The 19,203-nt window shown below is 44.9% G+C and overlaps 2 protein-coding genes across 2 annotated transcripts; both read right to left on the bottom strand.

Moving 5' to 3' along the window:
* Positions 1 to 928: 928 nt before the first annotated feature.
* On the bottom strand, positions 929 to 11,431 carry LOC104359926 (synaptojanin-2-binding protein). The gene is made up of 4 exons (XM_032984745.2): positions 10,757 to 11,431; positions 6,758 to 6,894; positions 5,145 to 5,240; positions 929 to 3,642 (listed from the first exon to the last, which is right to left on the bottom strand). The coding sequence occupies exons 1-4, from the start codon at positions 10,827 to 10,829 to the stop codon at positions 3,502 to 3,504; spliced, it is 447 nt and encodes a 148-aa protein (XP_032840636.2). The 5' UTR covers positions 10,830 to 11,431; the 3' UTR covers positions 929 to 3,501.
* Positions 11,432 to 15,365: 3,934 nt separating this feature from the next.
* LOC104368822 (disintegrin and metalloproteinase domain-containing protein 20-like) lies at positions 15,366 to 17,592 on the bottom strand. Its single transcript, XM_009976215.3, is given in 2 exon segments — positions 15,366 to 15,449; positions 15,451 to 17,592. Coding segments are annotated over 2 exon segments (2,226 nt in total).
* Positions 17,593 to 19,203: the final 1,611 nt, after the last annotated feature.

The following is a 19,203-nucleotide window of genomic DNA, read 5'->3' as shown; positions in this document are numbered from 1 at the left end:
GTATACGGCATTGGCATTCTCAGTAGTGAGACTCTGTATGTGGCTGGGGTGTCTGGGTTTTACAAAGCAATACAGAAACACTGGAAATGGTGCAGAAAGCCATAGAAACTACTCCAAGAGAGAAAGTATCTTACACTGAGAATCTTAAAGGGTTCAGGTGGCTTCATTTCTTTAAAATAACGTGAGACAGAAGGCAATTACAACACAGAAATCCTCTCACAGGGAGGGACTATCAGTTATTAGAGGCCTCTTTAATCTAGCACAGACCAACCTAACAAACCAGTTGTTGGAACCTAAAGGCAAACTGAAAGCAAGGCACCTTTCCCTCCCACACGCACCTTTCTAGTTTTTTATTTTAATTAAAAAGTGCCAAAAGTAGTGCATCTTCCTATCTTCCGATCAAGTCTGGCTGCTCTTTCTCTCTGTTATGCCTAAATCAAATAAATGTTATTAGCACATACAGTTCAGGAGACTCTGTGAGACATATATGCCTAGAATATACAGGAAGTCAAACTAGATGTATTTGTCTTTAAACTAGGGATATGAAAATCCAGGCTTCATCAGGTCTGCAAGTTCACAATAAGGTTGAGGGAACAGATGAGAACGAGAGAGAAACATGAGGGTTTAAGAGTTTCAGCTGTCCTCAGTATTAATGGAAAACGAGTTCTTATAAAAAGCATCCTAACTTTAATTTGTAAGTTTGAATTTTTTTATGTTTGTCTTCGAGACTTCAGCTTATCTTTTTTTCAAAACCCAGACATTTAAGTTGTAACAAAAGCTAAAACTTTCTCTGATCACTTGCAGTTAGAAGCTGTCCTCATTAGATGTTTTTTTAATTCACTACTTCTGCAATGACAGAAAAGACATATACAGCATTTGGTGTAAAAAATGAAACTCAAGGCTATAGAAACCACACAGTGGAAAAGACTTTGGAAAACACACAAAGTTTATTAGGTGAGACAGTCCAGCTCCTGAGAGAAAGTAATATGAGCCACAGCTCATAGGAGAGTTTGAGGTTCAGGTGTATTTTCCACAAGGATTTTGTCAATAAATGGGACAAGAGGCAGTTGGGGACTAGAAAAGGGATTGTTTGCTACTCCTCAGGCACTGAGGTTTGGAGGTGGCAGACACAGAAAGGTGTTCCTGAAGGTTACACTGGATGGTTTAAATTCTCAGTAAAAACTACTATTCAGATTTCTGGAAAAACCACTGGATTAATGCTGTGGTATTAAAATTATTCAGTAATTGTGAAAAGAGGAACGCTATGCATCATAAGGGCCTTTTCTTGCTCAGTAAGTCACATCAATTATTTGGACTTTGGATATAACCCTCCCCCCATAATAAAATGCCTGCAATACAGGTGGCAATCATGTCTGAACTGTATCAAAATCCCAAAGCTGAAAGATAAAAACACCACCAAAAGAAAAAAAAAAACAAAAAAACAAAACCAAAGGTTTTGCTTTCTCTGCTTACTTCAACGGGAAATGAGTAAAACTAACCACTCCCCCAAATCCTCATCCTCCTAGCCTGTTCCACATACTCCCTCTCACTGAAACTCGACTCAGGCAAGGGCTAACAAGAGGTTTGTCCCAGACAGACCTTTTATTTACTGTCTGCATTTTTATTCTGATGGCTGTGATACAACGGCATCAACTTCTCATAATCCATCTTAATACACTCCACGTGGACACCACAGCCAGATACTCAGAGCAGGTCACAGCCAAGCAAGATGGTTCATGCTGCATCTGCAAAGATCTCTCCGATCAGCAGCCCTTCTGCCATCAGGTGTAACTGGTTTGCAGGCCGAGGCAAGTCACTGCGTGCATCAGCCCAAGCCATCCAACACCAGTACCCATTCACCAAACCTCAAGTCTCTTCCCAAAGTCCCCTAAGAACACTGAGCAAAATTCCTGCTGTGTCCTCTTCCCCTTACACTAGAGCAGTGTATAGGCCAAAGCAAGATTTCATGTGGTCTCAGTGCTCTGAAACTCCGTTGTGATTTAGGAACGTCACGTGTAACAGCATACCACTTCTATCTCCAGCAGACAGCAGGAACACAGCCCTGAGCAAACACACAACAATTCCAAATACATCAGCAGTGTTCAACTAGAATAACAAAGAATATAGATAAGTAAAGCGTCCAGACATCAGTTTTTCTTTGTTTGAATACATATATTGCATATGTGATTTTTTTTGGCATCATACAGACCAGACCATGAATTTTGCTTTTCTTTTACAAAAAAAAACAAAACACATTGATTTCTTGGAGACAAGAGAAACAGGTCTTACCCCACAGAGCTCATGTCAGCTGGGGCATTTAAAACTATTCAAATCACAGTGAGGAGATGAGACCCTGCAGGTAAATTCAGCAACATGCTTTCCAGAGCCAGCGTCTCTCCCTTTGGTTTTACTGGCTAAGCCTTACCCTGCCTTGCACCCGCCAGTCTATCTCCTGAACATCACATCAGTCTTCACAAACAAGCACTAGCCAGGACAACCCCAGCCTGCTCTTGGCTTCTCCCTTTCAATCATCGTAAGATTTTCTGATTGCAGAGAGCAAGTTAGCTGCTACAGAAAACTTTATCTATAGTATTCCCCACACAAAAAATAAACCCCAAAACAGACCTTTAACCTGAGAGACACAGACTTCAACCCACTTGACAAATGGAGGGACAATTGCTTCTTTACTGATTTAAAGACTCTTCTGCAGCTTCAGCATGCCCAGATCTCTTGCCACTGCTCATCCTTGTGTTTCAATTGTCTGCCTGTCTCTCTCTGGTATGCTAGCATTTTGTGTAAAGCTTTCTCTTACAATTCCGACCCAAGAATGAACAGTCATTCTGACAAAGTCTTTTTCTAGCAACAGATTATCTTCTGTCTTTCCAGAACTAGTAGAATACCTCACCAGTACTGCATATTACTGTTAGATCAGCAGCTACACTGATGATTTTACCTGCAAAACCACAGATTGCATTTTATACATTTTTCTTAAGGCATTTAATTATCAACCACCAACAAAAATTCAATGGAAAAAATAATATACCCTCCACATTGCTTCTCTTTATTCATGGTTTAGACAGGGATCATTAATTTCAAGAAAAATTCAGTGGAAATAAGGCAAAGCCTTTAGTAAATGTTTTTGATTTTAAACTACCCCAGCCCCCACTCCCTTTAACCAAAAGTCACATCTTAAAACATAGAATAGTTGAGTGTGTTTGAAAGTTCCTGGTGCAAAATAAAGGAGGATGGCAAAACCTCCTCCGATTAGTCAAGATAACAGCTATCCCACTTTATACATGAGAACAGTCACCTCCCTTCCCCTTTTCCTCTCTGCTTCCATCCACCCTACAACAAAATCAATACATAAAGAACATCAGCAGCAGCTTTATGATAGGCAATGATCCTTTCTGACATCAGTCTGTGATAAGATCGTTGATTCTCTATCTTTAAATTACATCATAGCTGTGTAAAATACGCAGTGATATCCAGAACGTGAACTCTTCACATCCGCTGTCGATACCTCAGCAAGATCCAGACCGCTGCTGCAGCAAGCGCCAGGCCTGGCACAAGAATGGCTGCTAGAGGAAGCCCACCTGATTCTCCATCGCCTTGATGACCCACAGGGCCATTTTGTGGCTGCAACTACAAGGAAAAAAAAAAGTATTTGTGTCAGAGCCCATCACAGGAGAGCCCCCCGTTCCGTGTGAGGACCTGGTGGCTCTGTAAGGCTGTGCAAGATGGTTTCCCAGGTACCTGTACACTCCACACATGGAAGGGTTAGAACAGCTGTGGATGGACTGAGCTTTAACTGCAGGGTACCCAGTCACTACCAGGCACCTTCACATTCCTCTAACACTTTGTAATCTAGGACTCTAACAGCTGGCGCTGGGTACATCTCATACAGCAGAAGCAATGACACACACATACCCAGTCATGCCTTGAGGCACTTCCAACCACGCTATTTCTTGGTGTCTTTATCAGGAAAAGGGCATCACTAATTCTGTTTTTCTTACCTGCCCTGTACACTGGTTCAGAAGATTTACTCCTTTTGTAAGGGTGTAGAAAAGGGGCCTCAACTGACCTCTCCCCACCAGCAGGCTGATCAGTATTTCCTTTGTCAACTTCAGTGCTAGCCAGGGACGTTCGAATTACAACAGCGCATTACAGATTCCTCTCTTTCTGTATTCAAAATGGGGCCAGTAAATTTAAAGTACAGCAGCCCAAATTTCAGATATTTGTAGAATTGTTTAGGTTGGAAATTACCTTTAAGATCATTGAGTCCAACCGTAAACCTAGCACTGCCAAGTCCACCACTACACCATGTCCCTAAGCATCACATCTACACACTTTTTAAATACCTCCAGGGATGGTGACTCAACCGCTTCCCTGGACAGCCTGTTCCAATGCCTGACAACCCTTCTGGTGAAGAAATTTTTCCTGATGTCCAATCTAAACCTCCCCTGGTTCAACCTGAAGCCATTTCTTCTTGTCCTATCACTTGTTACTTGGGAGAACAGACCAACACTCACCTCACTACAACCTCCTTTCTGGTTGCTGTAGAGAGTAATAAGGTCTCCCCTCAGCCTCCTTTTCTCCAGGCTAAACACCCCCAGTTCCCTCAGCTGCTCCTCATAAGACCTGTGCTCTAGACCCTTCACCAGCTTCGTTGCCCTTCTTTGGACACGATCCAGCACCTCAATGTCTTTCTTGCAGTAGTGGGCTGCACACACATCTCAGTGATAACATGAGTGATATCCTCTGAAACAAGAGGGAAGTTTTGTCTTCAGTAAGATTCTGGCTTCTGAATCAAAACTGGAGAACCTGAGATTCTGTCTTCAGAGACAAACCTTTGCCTCTGAGGATGGAGATCTGTGAGAAAACACATCACAGTCCAGCAAAAGAGAGATGTGGGAACTTCCCCAAACTCACCTCTTCACTGATGCTGTTACAGACAAGTAATGTACAGATGATTACAGCTGTGGTCAAGTAGAGAAGGACATAGTTCAAATAAAATCTTTATATGCATAATTCACACTAACTACCCCAACATGGTATTTTTCTGCCTCATGAAATAGAGAGCTATCAATCATGGAAACCAGTCTAAACTGAGCCAGAAATAACCCTAAGAAACAGGTAAAACATACCCTGCGCTGAATCTTCAGAGATACATCATAGCCTGCATTCCTGAAGAGTTCCACAGCATCCTTGTGCCGCAGATCCTTCAAGTCTCTGCCATTGACCTAGTGAAAAAGGAAAAGGAGAAACAGTTGCTGAAGGGCAAAAGGCAAATTTTCAATGGTGCAGACTAACATAGGAAAGATAGGCAATACAGATCTTCTTCTTGCACAAAATCCTGCATTTGGGGCCTGATATTATAATCAGCAAGATCCATATTCATCCATTCATACTACAGATGTATTTTCATATGTTGATAGATAACATGAAAAACTCCAAGCCAAAACACAGAGGTACTGAAAAAAACTACCTAGAAGCAAAATCAGAATATAAAATGACAGTTGTGTCAACAGCAGCTTCTTACACTGTTGCTTTACTGGAAACAAATCAAAGCTGTAATTCTGACAGCTAATGAAAATAAAAGAGCAGCTACAGCAAAATTACTATTATGAGTCTCTTTCCCACATTGTTCCATCTGTTGGTCTACCTCTGAAACCTTTCTGTTTGAAAGAGGAGTGTTGTAACATCTTTAAAAGCACACTGATGTAATAAAACAAAACACTTACATATACATTGGCATCCACTTGAAAGTGCTAGGATTTTTCTTAATTTGAAATACTATCTCATGGCAGAAGCTTTTATAACTTACTTGATTTCATTCACTAACTGATGATATTTATCCTAATTTTTCTTTTTTATTCCCATTACCCCTAATTGTATCCCCTGAGATCACATCCAGTGCTTCCCCTTCTCTTGATATTTAGCCTGCCCAAACACAAGTACATAAATATTAAACTGTCAAGAAAAGAGAGAATAATATTCTCCGTTTGACTTAGTATCATTTTCTGGATCAATAATAGCCTCCAACTAGTGCAAGGCACTCTATGGAGGCTAAAAAGATTACATGTGAAACATAATAAGCAAGTATAAAATAAAATCAAGGAGTATTAAAAGATCACATATCACACTAGGAGATGCTACTTCCTCCCTCATCACTTTGTAAAGCGTATTGTCTTGTATGATTGCCAGCTGTCTGAAGAACCAGTGAGATTGAACCTTGGACACTTTAAAACACTCTTCTAAAAAGGAGAAACAGCCTGTATTGTTCCTGGTGAATGGAAATAGTTTTATGGCCTAGGAGTACTATAGCCAAAAAATGCCCCTGAGCAAAAGGATCAGTAATCACAGACTATCAGTCAAAAACTGAAAACTTAGGAGATGGAAGACCTTTATTTGCACGTGTGTAAATGATGATCCACTGTGAGCAAGAAAAGGTCTGATGGATTCTGAAACCTTAGGGAAGCAAGTCACTGAGGAAATACAACCGCAGCACCAAGGAGCACTTCTGAAACAAATCAAGGCAGAAGAGATGGGCCCACGTACCGAGGCACTCATCTCCCTGGTGCTCAAAGCTCTCCCCAGACCCCCAAGGCAGCTCCTCCATGGCATCTGCTCAGCATCATCTATTTGCATTCATCACATCCTTCCTCTCTGTGCACTGCAATGGCCAACCTACATCTTCTATCACATCGCTGATCACAGCATTTCAAGAACACACGGGGCGACAGAAGAAAGGGCTTACCGCTAAAATTTTATCTCCTTCTTGTAATCGGCCATCAAGGTAAGCTGCCCCATCCTTTTTGATCCGGCTGACATAGATGCTGCTGTCATTGGAAATGTACTGCTGATCTGTCCCACCAACAATGTTGAAGCCCAGCCCTAAGGTAAGCCAAAGAGAAAGCTGATGAGAAAAAGCTCAAAGCTCCAGGCGCTCTTGCTGTTGTTGGGGAGTGTACCCTCCCACGTTGTCCTGTTTTCTCCACCATACTAAAACTCACAGCACACAAAACTGCATCATCCTTTCCAACCATCACTGTCTAGAAAAGTTATTCTCATGAAACTGGCCTTGAAAGCAGAGGAGAGACAATGAATGCCTGAGGGCCCAGATGTTTCATTTCCTAAAGCATCCATGAGCTGTTTTCAGGGGGGTGTTGGGGAATACTGAGGGACAGGCCATCATTTCTGAGATGCTGATTCAGTCCTCAGCAGGAATACGCCTCTTCAGCACAGCACGAAAGGAAAGCATTCTGCTTTTCACAGGAGGCTAGGGTAAATCATTACCTTTGAGCAACAAGAAATCATGCCTGACAAGCATATCAAGAGCTGGGAAACAGAGTGAGGAAAGGCAAGGAGCATTGGACCCTGTCTACAGATGAGGAAACAGGCAAGCAGAGCTGTGTCACCAGCTGGAGGGCACCCAGAGCTCAGAAGGCTCCCCTTCCACATCTCGGGAGCTGGAACAGGCATCCTTCACCTCCAAAAATAAGATAAGCTTCAAGGCAGCTACTTCATATTGTATGTAATCACTTTGTTCTGTTTCAGGAATTCAAAACACAACAGGAAACAAAGACAAAAGTTCTCAGATTGAAAGGAAAACAAGAAGGAATACACATACATTAAACAGAACTGACGTCCACTTCACATTTTTGTTATGTTTCATATTGTTTTTTAAAGTAAGCCTTGATTACAGATCTCTAGCTGGAACCAGCTGCTGGATTAAAGTTCAGTTAAAGATTAAGACTTCTTGTTTCACAGAAATGCAGAAGAACAGACTGAATTCAAAATCTGTAAAACCATAGGTTATGAGAGCACATTCCCCACTGCACATGCAGCTAAGTTTCTCTGTCAATAATAATATGTGACATAGGATGGGAAAGACTTCCTAAGAAGAGGATTGTAATGCAAAAAAAAAAAAATCAATAATAATAATAATAATAATAAAAATATACAATCAAAGTAAATAGAGAAAAACAAAACCTTTTTTTTCTGACATAAACCAATCATCCAAAACCTACTGTCAAGAACAACTGAAGGCAAATTCTCCCCACGTTCAGCCAGTCTGGTTTATTTTCTGTTTCTTTCTTACCTGCTCTCAAAGTTGGGACTAGAAACTGAGAAGGAGAGTTGCAAATGAAAGTAAAACCACTTTGTGCCTGCTGGGAAGCAGCATTTTGAATCAGTCATAGGAGATCAAAGGATATACAAGATGAGTCATGCTATTTTAAGTGTGCATCTATAGCTGGGAAGAAAAGAAATATTAACAGCAGTCGCGCCACGCCTATTTTTTTTCTTTCCCCTTCCTGGCAGATTTAGAGAAATGAGGAAGAAAATGGAAGCAGCAACAGACTGAAGAAACACTGACATTTCACCTAGACTAATATCTATTCCAAGAACGGACAGTTGTGCATGGTAACACACCGTTCTATGGGAACTAAAAAAAAAATTAAAAAATAAAAAAAATAATCCACAAACCTACAAATTATTTGCCATGAAGCCAATAACCTGGGAACAGGGGGAAACAATCCTACAGAAAGTATAAGGTTTAATCAACACTTATTAAAAAAAAACAGGAAGAAGAATCAGAGTTTCAGAATACATTTATTCTCTCTCACACATTTAAAAAACCCCAAATATATATATGAAAAAAAAGGATCCATTTTGCAAGTTTTCACCAATGATTGGAAAAATAATCAGAAGTCACAGCTTTCAGCAGCAGAGGCAACTTGAGATAGGAACAGATCTTCGTGACAAAAAGAAGCAGCTACACAAAGTTAAGTATTCACACGGCTCTTTCACCATGTCTTTCCTCCCCAGCACTTAAAACTTCCACTCTGGCTAAAAATATCTTCCCTACTATCCCTGGAGCTCTCTGCTATTCTCCCTGCATCCAGTTCATGCAGCCATAGAAAGAGATACAGCACAACTGGGAGAAAAGCAGCAAGGAGGAGAGAGCACATGGCACTAAATCCCTTGTCTAGAAGAGACCAGAAGTGGAATGACAGAGCTTTAAGAGTAGGCTCGAGGCTAAACTTCTGACCCTCCCTATGCCTCATTTACCCTCCTGAAACTTGAAAAGTCACTCAAAAAGGCATTTTAAAAAAATCATGATTGGGAAAAGAGAGATTGAACAATATTGCAAATTGAAACAATTAAGTTACTTACTTTTCCATAAAACCAGATTTTTCTGCCTAATTTCAGCCTAGTACTTCAGAAGAAAATTTGAAAAAGAAGATATACACACACTGTTTTGCCACTGTAAATACATTCACCTCCTTAGCAAACTTTTGCCAGAGATGTACAGCATCAGACCTATTTTAAAAAATTGCAGTCAAAACTCTGATTAGAGAGATTAAGGGATTACACTGTACTTTACAGATAACAGCATTTTGTTCCTTCCACAAAAATGAATAATAATTCACATGGTAAATGCATCAAGGTCATAAGGGGCTATAGGACCTTCAAGTCAAACGACTCTAAAAATACACAGCCCATCTTAACAATGGGACAAATATTGCTCATGGTAATCTGATTTAAACTGCTGTGGCCACATTCAAGACCTCTCAACATCCCCCTCCACCTGCCTCAAAATTTCAGGTTCCCAAATGTATGGAAACAGCTTTCCCATCAGAAACAGCCTCATTTAGCAAGCAACTGTCACTGACAAGCATGGCTTCATTAGTTTGAGCTGGTGGCTGTGCAGGCAGGGCTACGCAGGTTTCAGAGCAGTGGCCACTCCGGCAAGTGAGGGAGCAGAGGGCTCGCCCTTCAGGTTGCAGTAGCTGGCATGGGGGCCAGGACTGACCCCAGCCCCGCACAGGCACAACCTTCACCCTGGAGAAAGGAAAATGGCACATATGCCAACAACGTGGGTGCTGCAGGTCCTGGGGGGGGGACGGGGACGTAGCCAAGGCCAGCCAGCAGCCGCACCCAGCAGTTGTGCGGACAGAAGGGCTGCGACATTTTCCTTCGTGCTTGTTTTAATTAAAGAGAAGGCCTCGCAGCCCAAAGTACAGCCCTAGCTCCAAAACCTCTCTAGAGCCCGCGGTTCCTCGGAGCCGGTATTTTGCTCCAGAGCCGTACATTTGGTGCTCACTTGCCGCGCTTCTGACAGCGCGATTTGAATGGCACCATAAATCCCGTAACAGTATGAGGGTGGACAGGCATCTGCAGGCCTCCACGAGAGCACACGCTGCTGTGGCAGGACAAGCAAAGCCAAACAAGTGCCCCGCTGGCTGCCCTGCTCCCCCACCCTCCCAGCCTGTGCTGCTCCCACTCGTAACCCCAAAGCCCAATCTGGTGCTACCCCGAACAGTTGACACGAATTTGACAGTCCAGGGTACGGTCACTCCGACTAACATTTTTCAGAAAGAGCCCCCTAATTCGGGGTATCCAACGCGGCTGAGGGGTGAGCACCTGCCACCTGGCTGCAAAGCAAGAGGAGCCGCGCCGGCAACGGCGAACCCTGGGGAAACCGGACGCGGGGTGTTCCACCCCAGACACCAGCCGCAGCCGCGGCTCCCACCGCAGACAAAGCCTGGCCCAGCCTGCTCTCCCCCACGCAGCTCACGCGCATTTCCCGCAGCAGCGTTACCCGCCGCGGCCGTGGGGGCCGGGAGCGGGCCCTGCGCTCGCCGCCGGGACCCTCCCGCCCCCCCCACCCCACCCCCCGCAGGCCTCGGCGCGGCAGCCGCGGCCCGGGAGGCGCCCCGGGCCCGGCGAGGGGCGGCCGCCGCCGCCTTACCGGAGGGTCTGCGGGTGAGGCTGATCACCTCCTCGGAAAAGCCGCCGCCGCCGCCCGCCACGCTGCCGTTCATGCTGCGGCCTGAAGGTGAAGTCGGCTGCCGGGACAGCCCGCTTTCGTTTCCTCGGCCGCCGCAGGGCCGCGCCGCGGAGCGCTGGGAGTTGTAGTCGGCGGCCGCGCCGCGCCGCCCGGGGCCGGGGCCCCGCCGCCGGATCGGCTCGCCGCGGGCACCCGGGCCTGGGGAGCAGCGGCGGGGCCCGGCGCCGGCCTCTGCCCTCGCCGCGGCCGTGCCCTGGGGAGCGCTGCGCCCGCGGAGCGGGACGGCGCTGGGGCTGAGCTGAGAGGGGCTTCTCCCGCCGGCCGCCCCCCCGAGCGGGCTCTGGCCGCAGGGGCGGAGGGGGAGCGGGGGGCCTGGGGGGCACAACACCGCGTCCTCCTGCCCGGCCCCGGCCCAGCGCCTCTGCCTGGCCCCGCTTCGCTCCCTCCCCAGGCAGCAGGCGTGTTTCTCGTGAAGGTGAAGGAGCGGGTGAGAGTTTGCTGGGGGGGGCGTAGCAGTAAAAGGGTGGGATGTGTGACCCTCTCCCCGCCCGTTCAGCCGGCCGCGCACCAAACTGAACAGCAGGTCAGAGACGGGCGGGCAGAAGCAAACGCCCGATGCAGGGAGCGGCCGTGCCGACGCCTTGTTACCCTGCGATACAACACGGCGGTAGCCTTTGGTTCAGAACCACAGCTAGCGAGCACAGAGAGAACCGCTGTGCCGGCCACCGCCGCTGGGAACAGTAAATACTTTACTCTGTCCTGTAGGAGGTGTTCGGTTTGGGGATTTGGGAAATTTCCTCAAAACTCTACTGAGCAGATAATTACCTAGCAATAAAAGGCAAAGTAGTTCAGCTTTCTGTCTTAACAGGGGAGCCACTTGAACCTGGGACTCTTCTACCTCATGGAGTTCTTGAACCGACAGATTATTGGGAAAAAGCAAGGCAAATTTTATCCCTGTTTGTTTCCTTATTAAACTTTATCCTTATGTATCTCGGCACATGCTGCAAGTGTGATAATACAGATAATGACAACAGGGAACAATTAACAGGGCCCGGTGCAATTTAATCACCTAACTGCTTGGCACTATTAAGACAGTAACATCTACACACTGTAGGAGTTTTTCTGATGAAAACGAGGACCAGGACCAGTCTTCACTGTTAGACTACCAAGTTGTCAGTTCAGTACTGCAGTACAGATAACAAGTATTTTTGACTGCACTCATTCCAAGATTATCTGCACTTTTGGATTCCTGAATTTAAGAGGGAGAGGCAGTCTGGGTGCTGGACCTCTGGATTAGAGAATGAGCCTGCCACACACCTTAATGCTACAACATTAATGCTTACTGCTAAACTGAGTGTTAGAACACTTGCTCCAGAGGTGGGAAACAGGTATTCAAGGCCCAGTTACACCTGCAGCGATGAGCAAAACCATGACTTGTCTATCACAGGACCTCTTAAACCATTAAGCACAGCATTCAGTTTCACACCTGTTTCAGTCCAGTTCCCACTTATGTTGCCCTGGATACCTGTACTTATTTTTTTGCCAATGATTAAGAAGACTAGAAAGCAAAACTTTCACAAATGGCTATCAATTATTTTTCCTCCAAACTCAGGTTCTGCTAATACAGTACTTGGCAAACTCCCTGAAGATAAATAGCGTTCCTTAGCAGCAGTTTTAATGCATTTTACAGATGAGTCTTGGCTTAGAACAGAAACAATTTTATATTTGTCTGAGATTAAAAAAAAAACAAAAAACTCTTAATACCACAGTTAGAAGTCTTGTTTAGCCAGGAAGAGATTTCAAACAAGAAACATGTAAATCATTGTTGTAGATTACTCCTAGGCAGCTCCACCCACCTGTTAACAGCTTCCTAAGACTTGACACCTTGCTGCACTGGCACAGACCATTTCACATGTCTTCAGTCACTTCCCTCAAGCACTATTTCCAGTACTAGACTGATCTGCATCTTTTGGGAGACGCTGCAGCAGCATTTGGAGGCTGCCTTTTCCACATTCGAGTGCCTTATACATTAGCCAAGTTCTTGTATCCATTTAAAAGATTTAAAAAGGCAATTAAAACTAGGAGAAAAAAAAAAGAGGGGGGTGGAACCAGAAAGATTAGGACTTAACTTAGACTTGCACCTTCATACCACAACAGAGTAGTGAGACATTTCTCACAAACCACCAGAAATAGCAAGTTATTTGCTGCTGTGGTGAAATCAGGAACAGTATTTTCAAGGAAAAAACCTTGTCAAGGGAGCTCACATATTTTATAAAACTTACACTAGGTTTGTTGGGAATCATGTTTGTCTTCCTCACGTGGCCTAAACAGAAGCATATAGAAATACTCCTGTCTAAAGCTTGCTGAAACCCTCCTCCCAATTAAAAGTCATGGGTTTTTTTAGATCTATCTTTAAGCACAGAGAAAAATGGAAGCTACAGCATTTTACTGTTCTTCCAAAACTGCATTTGCAAGTAAGCTTTCTAACCTAAACTGTGCTTTCATTTATACCTCTCTTCAGTATGCAGGTCTGTAAATAAGAACTCTCTGATTCTGTAAGTGTTTCTCTGGTCTCAGCAGATCAGCAATTTATGGGATACTATCAATCAACAACAGCAGGCCATCAAGCTGGCGGCCTGAGACTTCTGCCATTGATGCTTATGTATTTAAAAAGCAAAATAAAAAAAGTCTACCAATGCTTATCAGTTGTGCATAGTTACTTGGAAGGTGCTGGGTGTAGTGCTTGTGTTACTTTTTATCTCCATCTTTCACCTGATCCACATCCCCCTTGGTCACATATCCTTTGCTTCTCATACCTGAATTAAAATTTTTTTTTCCCCCTCAGAGAAATAACAAACAAAAACAAAACAAAAACCCTCTTCCCCAACACCACCAAAAAAAGGCCTCTGGTTATAAGGAATAAATTTGTGGTGTTAGTCAAGGGGCAGCTGTCTTGACGTAAACACAGGATTAAGTTTTCTTCATGTAATGAAAACCATCCATGTTGCATCAAGACTCCTTTCCCCAGATAAATACAGATAATTTAAGGACCCTTTTGCTTTAGACAAAAAGGCATGAAGAACTGTGAATCCCAGTCTTTGTATTTCACATCCAACCATAACATAACCAGCCCTTTGTGGATGCAGAACACAATCATTTAAAAAACCCCAAAAAGTACAGGAAAATGTGTATTCTAAAAAAATAAATGTGATACTTGGGAGGCAGCAAAAGTTTTACTGTTGTCATTTATAGAGTGACCAACATCCATCTCCCCAAATGTTACAAGTGTTGGGGTACTCACCCTATCTTTAAAGAATGTTTGCTAAAAATGTGGTCTTTGCTTTCCAAATACAAATAATTCTTTTGGAAGCAGACAAGTGCATTGTATCCCTTAATCTAGAAACACCAGTCCTTTAAAGTTTTCACTGTGAACCTACACTACAGACTCCTCTGGTTGAAAGACCTAGTCACTACTATAATATAAATAATAAAACTTACTGAATGGTATTTCCACATCCCTTGTATTTTTTCATGTTAGACATATTTTATCTCATACTAAAAAATTAAAAATGCAATGTTTCTGTGTGGCACTCTGTAGAGCTGCAAGGACGCATTCAGCTTAAGAAGCAATCACATACTAAACCAAGAGAACTCCCCTGAGATAGTTAAATAAACCATCTATCAAATATTGCAGGATTTCAGGGTGGTGAGAGACTTGCAGAATAGTTCCAAGTATTTTAGAAATTCGGTTAACTTGTGCAACCTCACAGGTAGCTCCTCTTAGTGACAATAAAATACACTGCACTCCTCAGAAGAACACAGCAGTCAAGGCACTGCAAAGTTTCCAGAAAAAAAAGACAAGTTATTCTTGTGAGATGTCAGGTTTGGTGTCACTACATTGACATTCTGATGGTTCAGAAATGTAATGCTTACAGGTGTGATCCGGGTAATACTTCTCCACTGTCCCACAAAATGAAGACTCTGTTCCCTCTGATCTGCCTCCCTCCTGAAGGGATACACCCTGGAAACAGTTGCAAGGGCTTATGCCACAGACACCCGCATCTCACTGCAGTATGGGTCTCTTGCCTGCTTGTGTGTCACCAATGTGAATCAAATGGAGACTGCAAGAGCAATTCTTTCTCTTTGGTTATTAATGAATGACAGAAGCAAGATGTTCACTTACCATCTCTCTCCCTGAATTGAAGAAAGCATTAGATGAAGGAGTAAATTGGAGAAAATAATGTATTTACACCTGTTTCAAGATGTTTACATTTGTAAACTGTTGATATGAAGCATAAAAGCCATACCTACAGTTTACCTAACTACTTCAGCTTAAGAGCTCAAGGTGCAAAGAACAGCATGCCGTACTGCCTGCATTTATTAACTTAAAATAAACAAAGATAACATTTACTCTGCGTTTAACAATATCACATGAGATTAGAACTATTCAGAATGTGTTGAATCATTCTGATGAGTTATCAGCTGGCTCTGCTCGGAAGATTTCCTCAGGAGCATCCAGAGTTACTGCTTGTTGGTCTTCTGCAAGTGCTTTGTGGTAGATTTTCACTCACTAGCAGGTGATCTCCTTCAGGAACTGCTGGCCCTTCTCGTATTTGAAACAACTGCTATCTTCTTCTGCATAAATGGGCCTTTTTCCTCCTAAGCCATCCCACTATTTCACGTTTATAACGTACGATAACGGTTACTCCAAGGATACAGAGAAAGAGAAGACTAAATATTGCTAGTCCTATTTTTGCTGTCTGAAAAATCTTCCTAGGTGGAGGGGGTCCACTGTCAACGCTACCTCCAAATCCTTCCCATTCACAATACGGAGGAGCCCAGCCATACCTGCAGTGACAGTTCTTACGATTGTTACACACTCCTCTGTCATGACACTTTGTCATGTTACAGTCATAGTTCAGCAGTGATACGCTGGTACATGTCTTGTTGATACAAAGCATATCACTACCACATGGCGTGCCTTCTTCCACAGCTCCTACATCAGCTACTGGTATCCCTACATGGTAGTCGAAACCCCAACACTTTTTATCTCCAACAGGGGTTTGGACTAGAGTTACGTGGTTCTGCAAGAAAGGCAACTTGTGTATGTTTTCACACTGGATCCTACCACATAAGACATTCTCAATCCTGCATTTTGTAAAATGGATATTGTTACGAATACCACAATTCCCAAACCGGTCACCTCGAGTATTCACGGCTTTGAAGCATTCTAAAGGAGCAGCCCTGGCTTGTTTGCCAAAGAGATGCTGGCAGAGTTTCCTGTGGGAAGGACATTTTCCTCGATAGCAATAAGCACTGTCTTTGCAAGGGGTTCCATCTTGTACGTACACATCCAGCGGGCACCGAGGGGAAGTCCCATTGCAGTACTCTGGCAGGTCACAGTCACCAGTACTTGCTCTGCAGAGCGTTCCTGCTGGCAGGACCTGACAGCTCTTGCAGCATTTTCCAGAAGCACAGACTGAACCTGCAGTAAATGTACAGTTCGGGTGACAACAAGGATCCTTTCTGCAGTTTGAGTCTGAACCACAGTCACACTGCTCTCCGCTTTCTACTATCTTATTCCCACAGTATTCACGCTTCATAGTATAGAAGGTGCCCGGTGCTGGCGGTTGACTAATGCAGGTGGCACCACGCCCAAGCAGGTCAAAGTAGTCTTTGTAACTGCAGTCGCTGAACGCATCAGTGTCAACAGCACTTTCGTACATAATGCATCTCTTTCGTCTGCATTTACAGCCCTTTCCATCATGGCGCATCCCAAGAGTATGGCCCAGCTCATGCACAAAGGTCGTAATAAATGAGGACAGCCTCCTATCAGTGAAGGAAGCAACTGCTGCTGACCAGTGCTTATTACACACAGACCCTAGAAATGCCAATCCCAGGCTATTTCCAAAGCTCTGAAATGCAAATAAGTGAGCGGTATCGTGGCGCATCCGTGGAGACAGGTCTGACTTCCGCCATTTGTTAAAGTCGTCAAGTGCGTTGTTGACAGAGTTAGTAATGTTTATAAGGTTGCTTTTGGTCCAGATCTCCAGCCCCACGAGAAAGAGCCGAACAGAAAGCTGTTCGTACAGAGAGTCCCCAATGTTGATGATTTCTATGACTTGTCTCAAGACTTCGGATTCGTTCCTGCCTGACTTCACGAACCGCACGTTGTCCACGACCACGACTATCTTCACGTACCTGACATGCGTCCACCAGTCATTCAGCATCTTCTCCCCGTCCTCCACCCGGGGGACCTCGAACCAAGGCAGCAAAGCCCTTTGGTGCTGCAGCTCCTCCGGGGTCAGCCCGCAGGTGGGGCCAGCGGGGTTGCCGGCTTCCTCCATGCGGTAGAGGATGTGCCGGAAGGCCGGATCGTCGGGGATGGGCTCGATCTCGTAGGTGCCATCCTCCACCCAGAACACGCCGTGGAGGCCCCTGCCGCAGGTGCCGAGGGCCACCAAGGAGCCGGGGCTCCCCTGCACCTCGCCCTGGTAGAAGCAGTTGTCCTGCACGAAGGGGTGCTCCTCCCAGCGGGCCCCGTCCTTGCCGTAGGTGACCAAGGTGAAGGGGCGGGAGACCAGGCCCCTCCTGGGCCGCAGGCGCAGCACCCGCGGCCGCCCCGCTACCTCCAGCCAGTAGGACACGGCCGGGGGGCTGGTGTCGGCCCGGGGGCTCAACTGCCGCGGCACCGTCACCCAGGTGGCCGCGACACGCAGCTCCCCCGGCGCGTCCCGGGGGGCGGCAGGGCACCCCGCCAGGCCCAGCAGCGCCAGCAGCCCCAGCAGTGCCCCCATGGCCGCCGCCCCACGCCCCGCTCTGTGAGGGGATGGCGCCTGGAAGGGCCCTGCCCGGCAGTGGGGGGTCAGAACAACCACCCCGAGGCCTCCAACTGCCCCTCGGCGGGGAGGAGCAGCGGCATCGCGGCCCCCCTTTGCCTCCCCCCCCCCCCCCAAGGAAACGGCGCCCTGCTGCCTGTGGGTACATCTCGGGGGGCTCCGGACATCCAGCCCCTGCTCTCTGAGCGTGTATGGAGGCTCTTGTGGCAAGAAACAAATAAATTACCCTACCACAAGCACGTGCCCAGCTTTTTATAGTCTTCATTTTCAAATTAATGGGCGTTTCTCCTGAGCAGACTAAAGCAAGGAGGGGCCCAGCTCAGCTTCATACTCCTTCTCATGGATGTTTGTGTTGAGCAAAAGGATCATTTGGTTAGACCCCAAGGAGGAAAAATCTGTTTTAATAGCTCAAAGGCTGGCTTTTGCTTTGTTCACTTTTTTTTTTTTTTAATTAAAGGATTATTTGCGACTGGAGATCAGGAACAGACTATTTCAAGTCGAATATATGGAAAAGCTTAGAGTCTGACATGAAAAAGTACAGAAATACTAGTGTCCTAGCTGGTTACTAGGACATAGCACTCCCTTGTGCCCTTTCTTTGCATGTACCTTACTACAGCTATACACACACCTCCCCCAAGAAAAAAAAAATAAATAAAAGGTAGAACCAGGGAGAAATTCACTTCTACTATATTCAATAATATACAGAAAAACTAACCGCACCGAGTATAAAAGCATAAAGCCTATCTACACCACAGCTGCTACATACCTACAGCGATGTGCCTTAATTACAGTCATCCCTGATGCAACAGCTGTTTTCCCACATCAGGGCCTTTCTAAAGGTTTGTGCTTGCAGAACACTCGGAAAAGAGAGCTTACTCATGACCCATTACCTTAGATTTATTTTCTTACTGGTTTGAATTTTAAAATTACAGAGACTATTTTCTGTGAAGTCTTTTCTGGGCAGTTAAGTTGCTGAATAATTGTCCACTGTTTTTCAAGTATCAGTTTTGCATTCCAAGGCTGTGAATTATGTCAGATTATGTCTTTTGAAACAAATATAACTCAGACCACAGTAACTATAATAGAAAAATCCTGTTACATAATCTTTGTGTGCAGTGTCTGTGGCACTATTTTTAAATGCATACTTCTGCTGTGTGATCACTCCTTAAGTTATAGAAAAGGCCCTACTAAATCACTCTGCCAACTTCCTAGAGACATGTCTTACCCTGCCCCAGAAGTTGCTTACTACTTACTTTCTCTTTTAATATAAATGTAATTATATAGTTATGATTAGAAAGTACTCTGGTTCCAGCATTGAACTCATGGCAGGTTATTCTTAGGGGGAAGTATCAACATAATGTTGCAACACCTCGGTGAGCACCTAAGCAAGCCCTTCAGCACTGAGCTTACATAAAAAGGCATGACTGTTGTGTTCAGATTACCACAGCCTTGCATTGCTGTACTAGGATCAGGTAAAGATCAAAGGGGAGGGAAGGAAAGATTCCCATTACATGACAATGAACAGGTTGGAAGAAAAAAATTACTGACCTTAACAGTAGAGCAGGGAAA

The sequence above is a fragment of the Tyto alba genome, unplaced genomic scaffold (genome assembly GCF_018691265.1).
Source record: "Tyto alba isolate M040663 unplaced genomic scaffold, T.alba_DEE_v4.0 Super-Scaffold_18, whole genome shotgun sequence".
Classification (NCBI taxonomy): Eukaryota; Metazoa; Chordata; class Aves; order Strigiformes; family Tytonidae; genus Tyto; species Tyto alba.
Note: the sequence above shows the minus strand (reverse complement) of the source record. Positions and strands in the feature narration are given on the sequence as shown.

What these genes read in the sequence shown, in the direction of transcription:
- LOC104359926 (XM_032984745.2), bottom strand. Translation starts at nt 10,829, where the DNA reads ATGAACGGCAGCGTGGCGGGCGGCGGCGGCGGCTTTTCCGAGGAGGTG. An exon ending in AAGGAGATAAAATTTTAGCG is followed by an intron (nt 5,241 to 6,757) that starts GTAAGCCCTTTC and finishes CTTTTTCACTAG; the next exon opens with GTCAATGGCAGAGACTTGAA. An exon ending in CTCTGAAGATTCAGCGCAGG is followed by an intron (nt 3,643 to 5,144) that starts GTATGTTTTACC and finishes TTTTCCTTGTAG; the next exon opens with TTGCAGCCACAAAATGGCCC.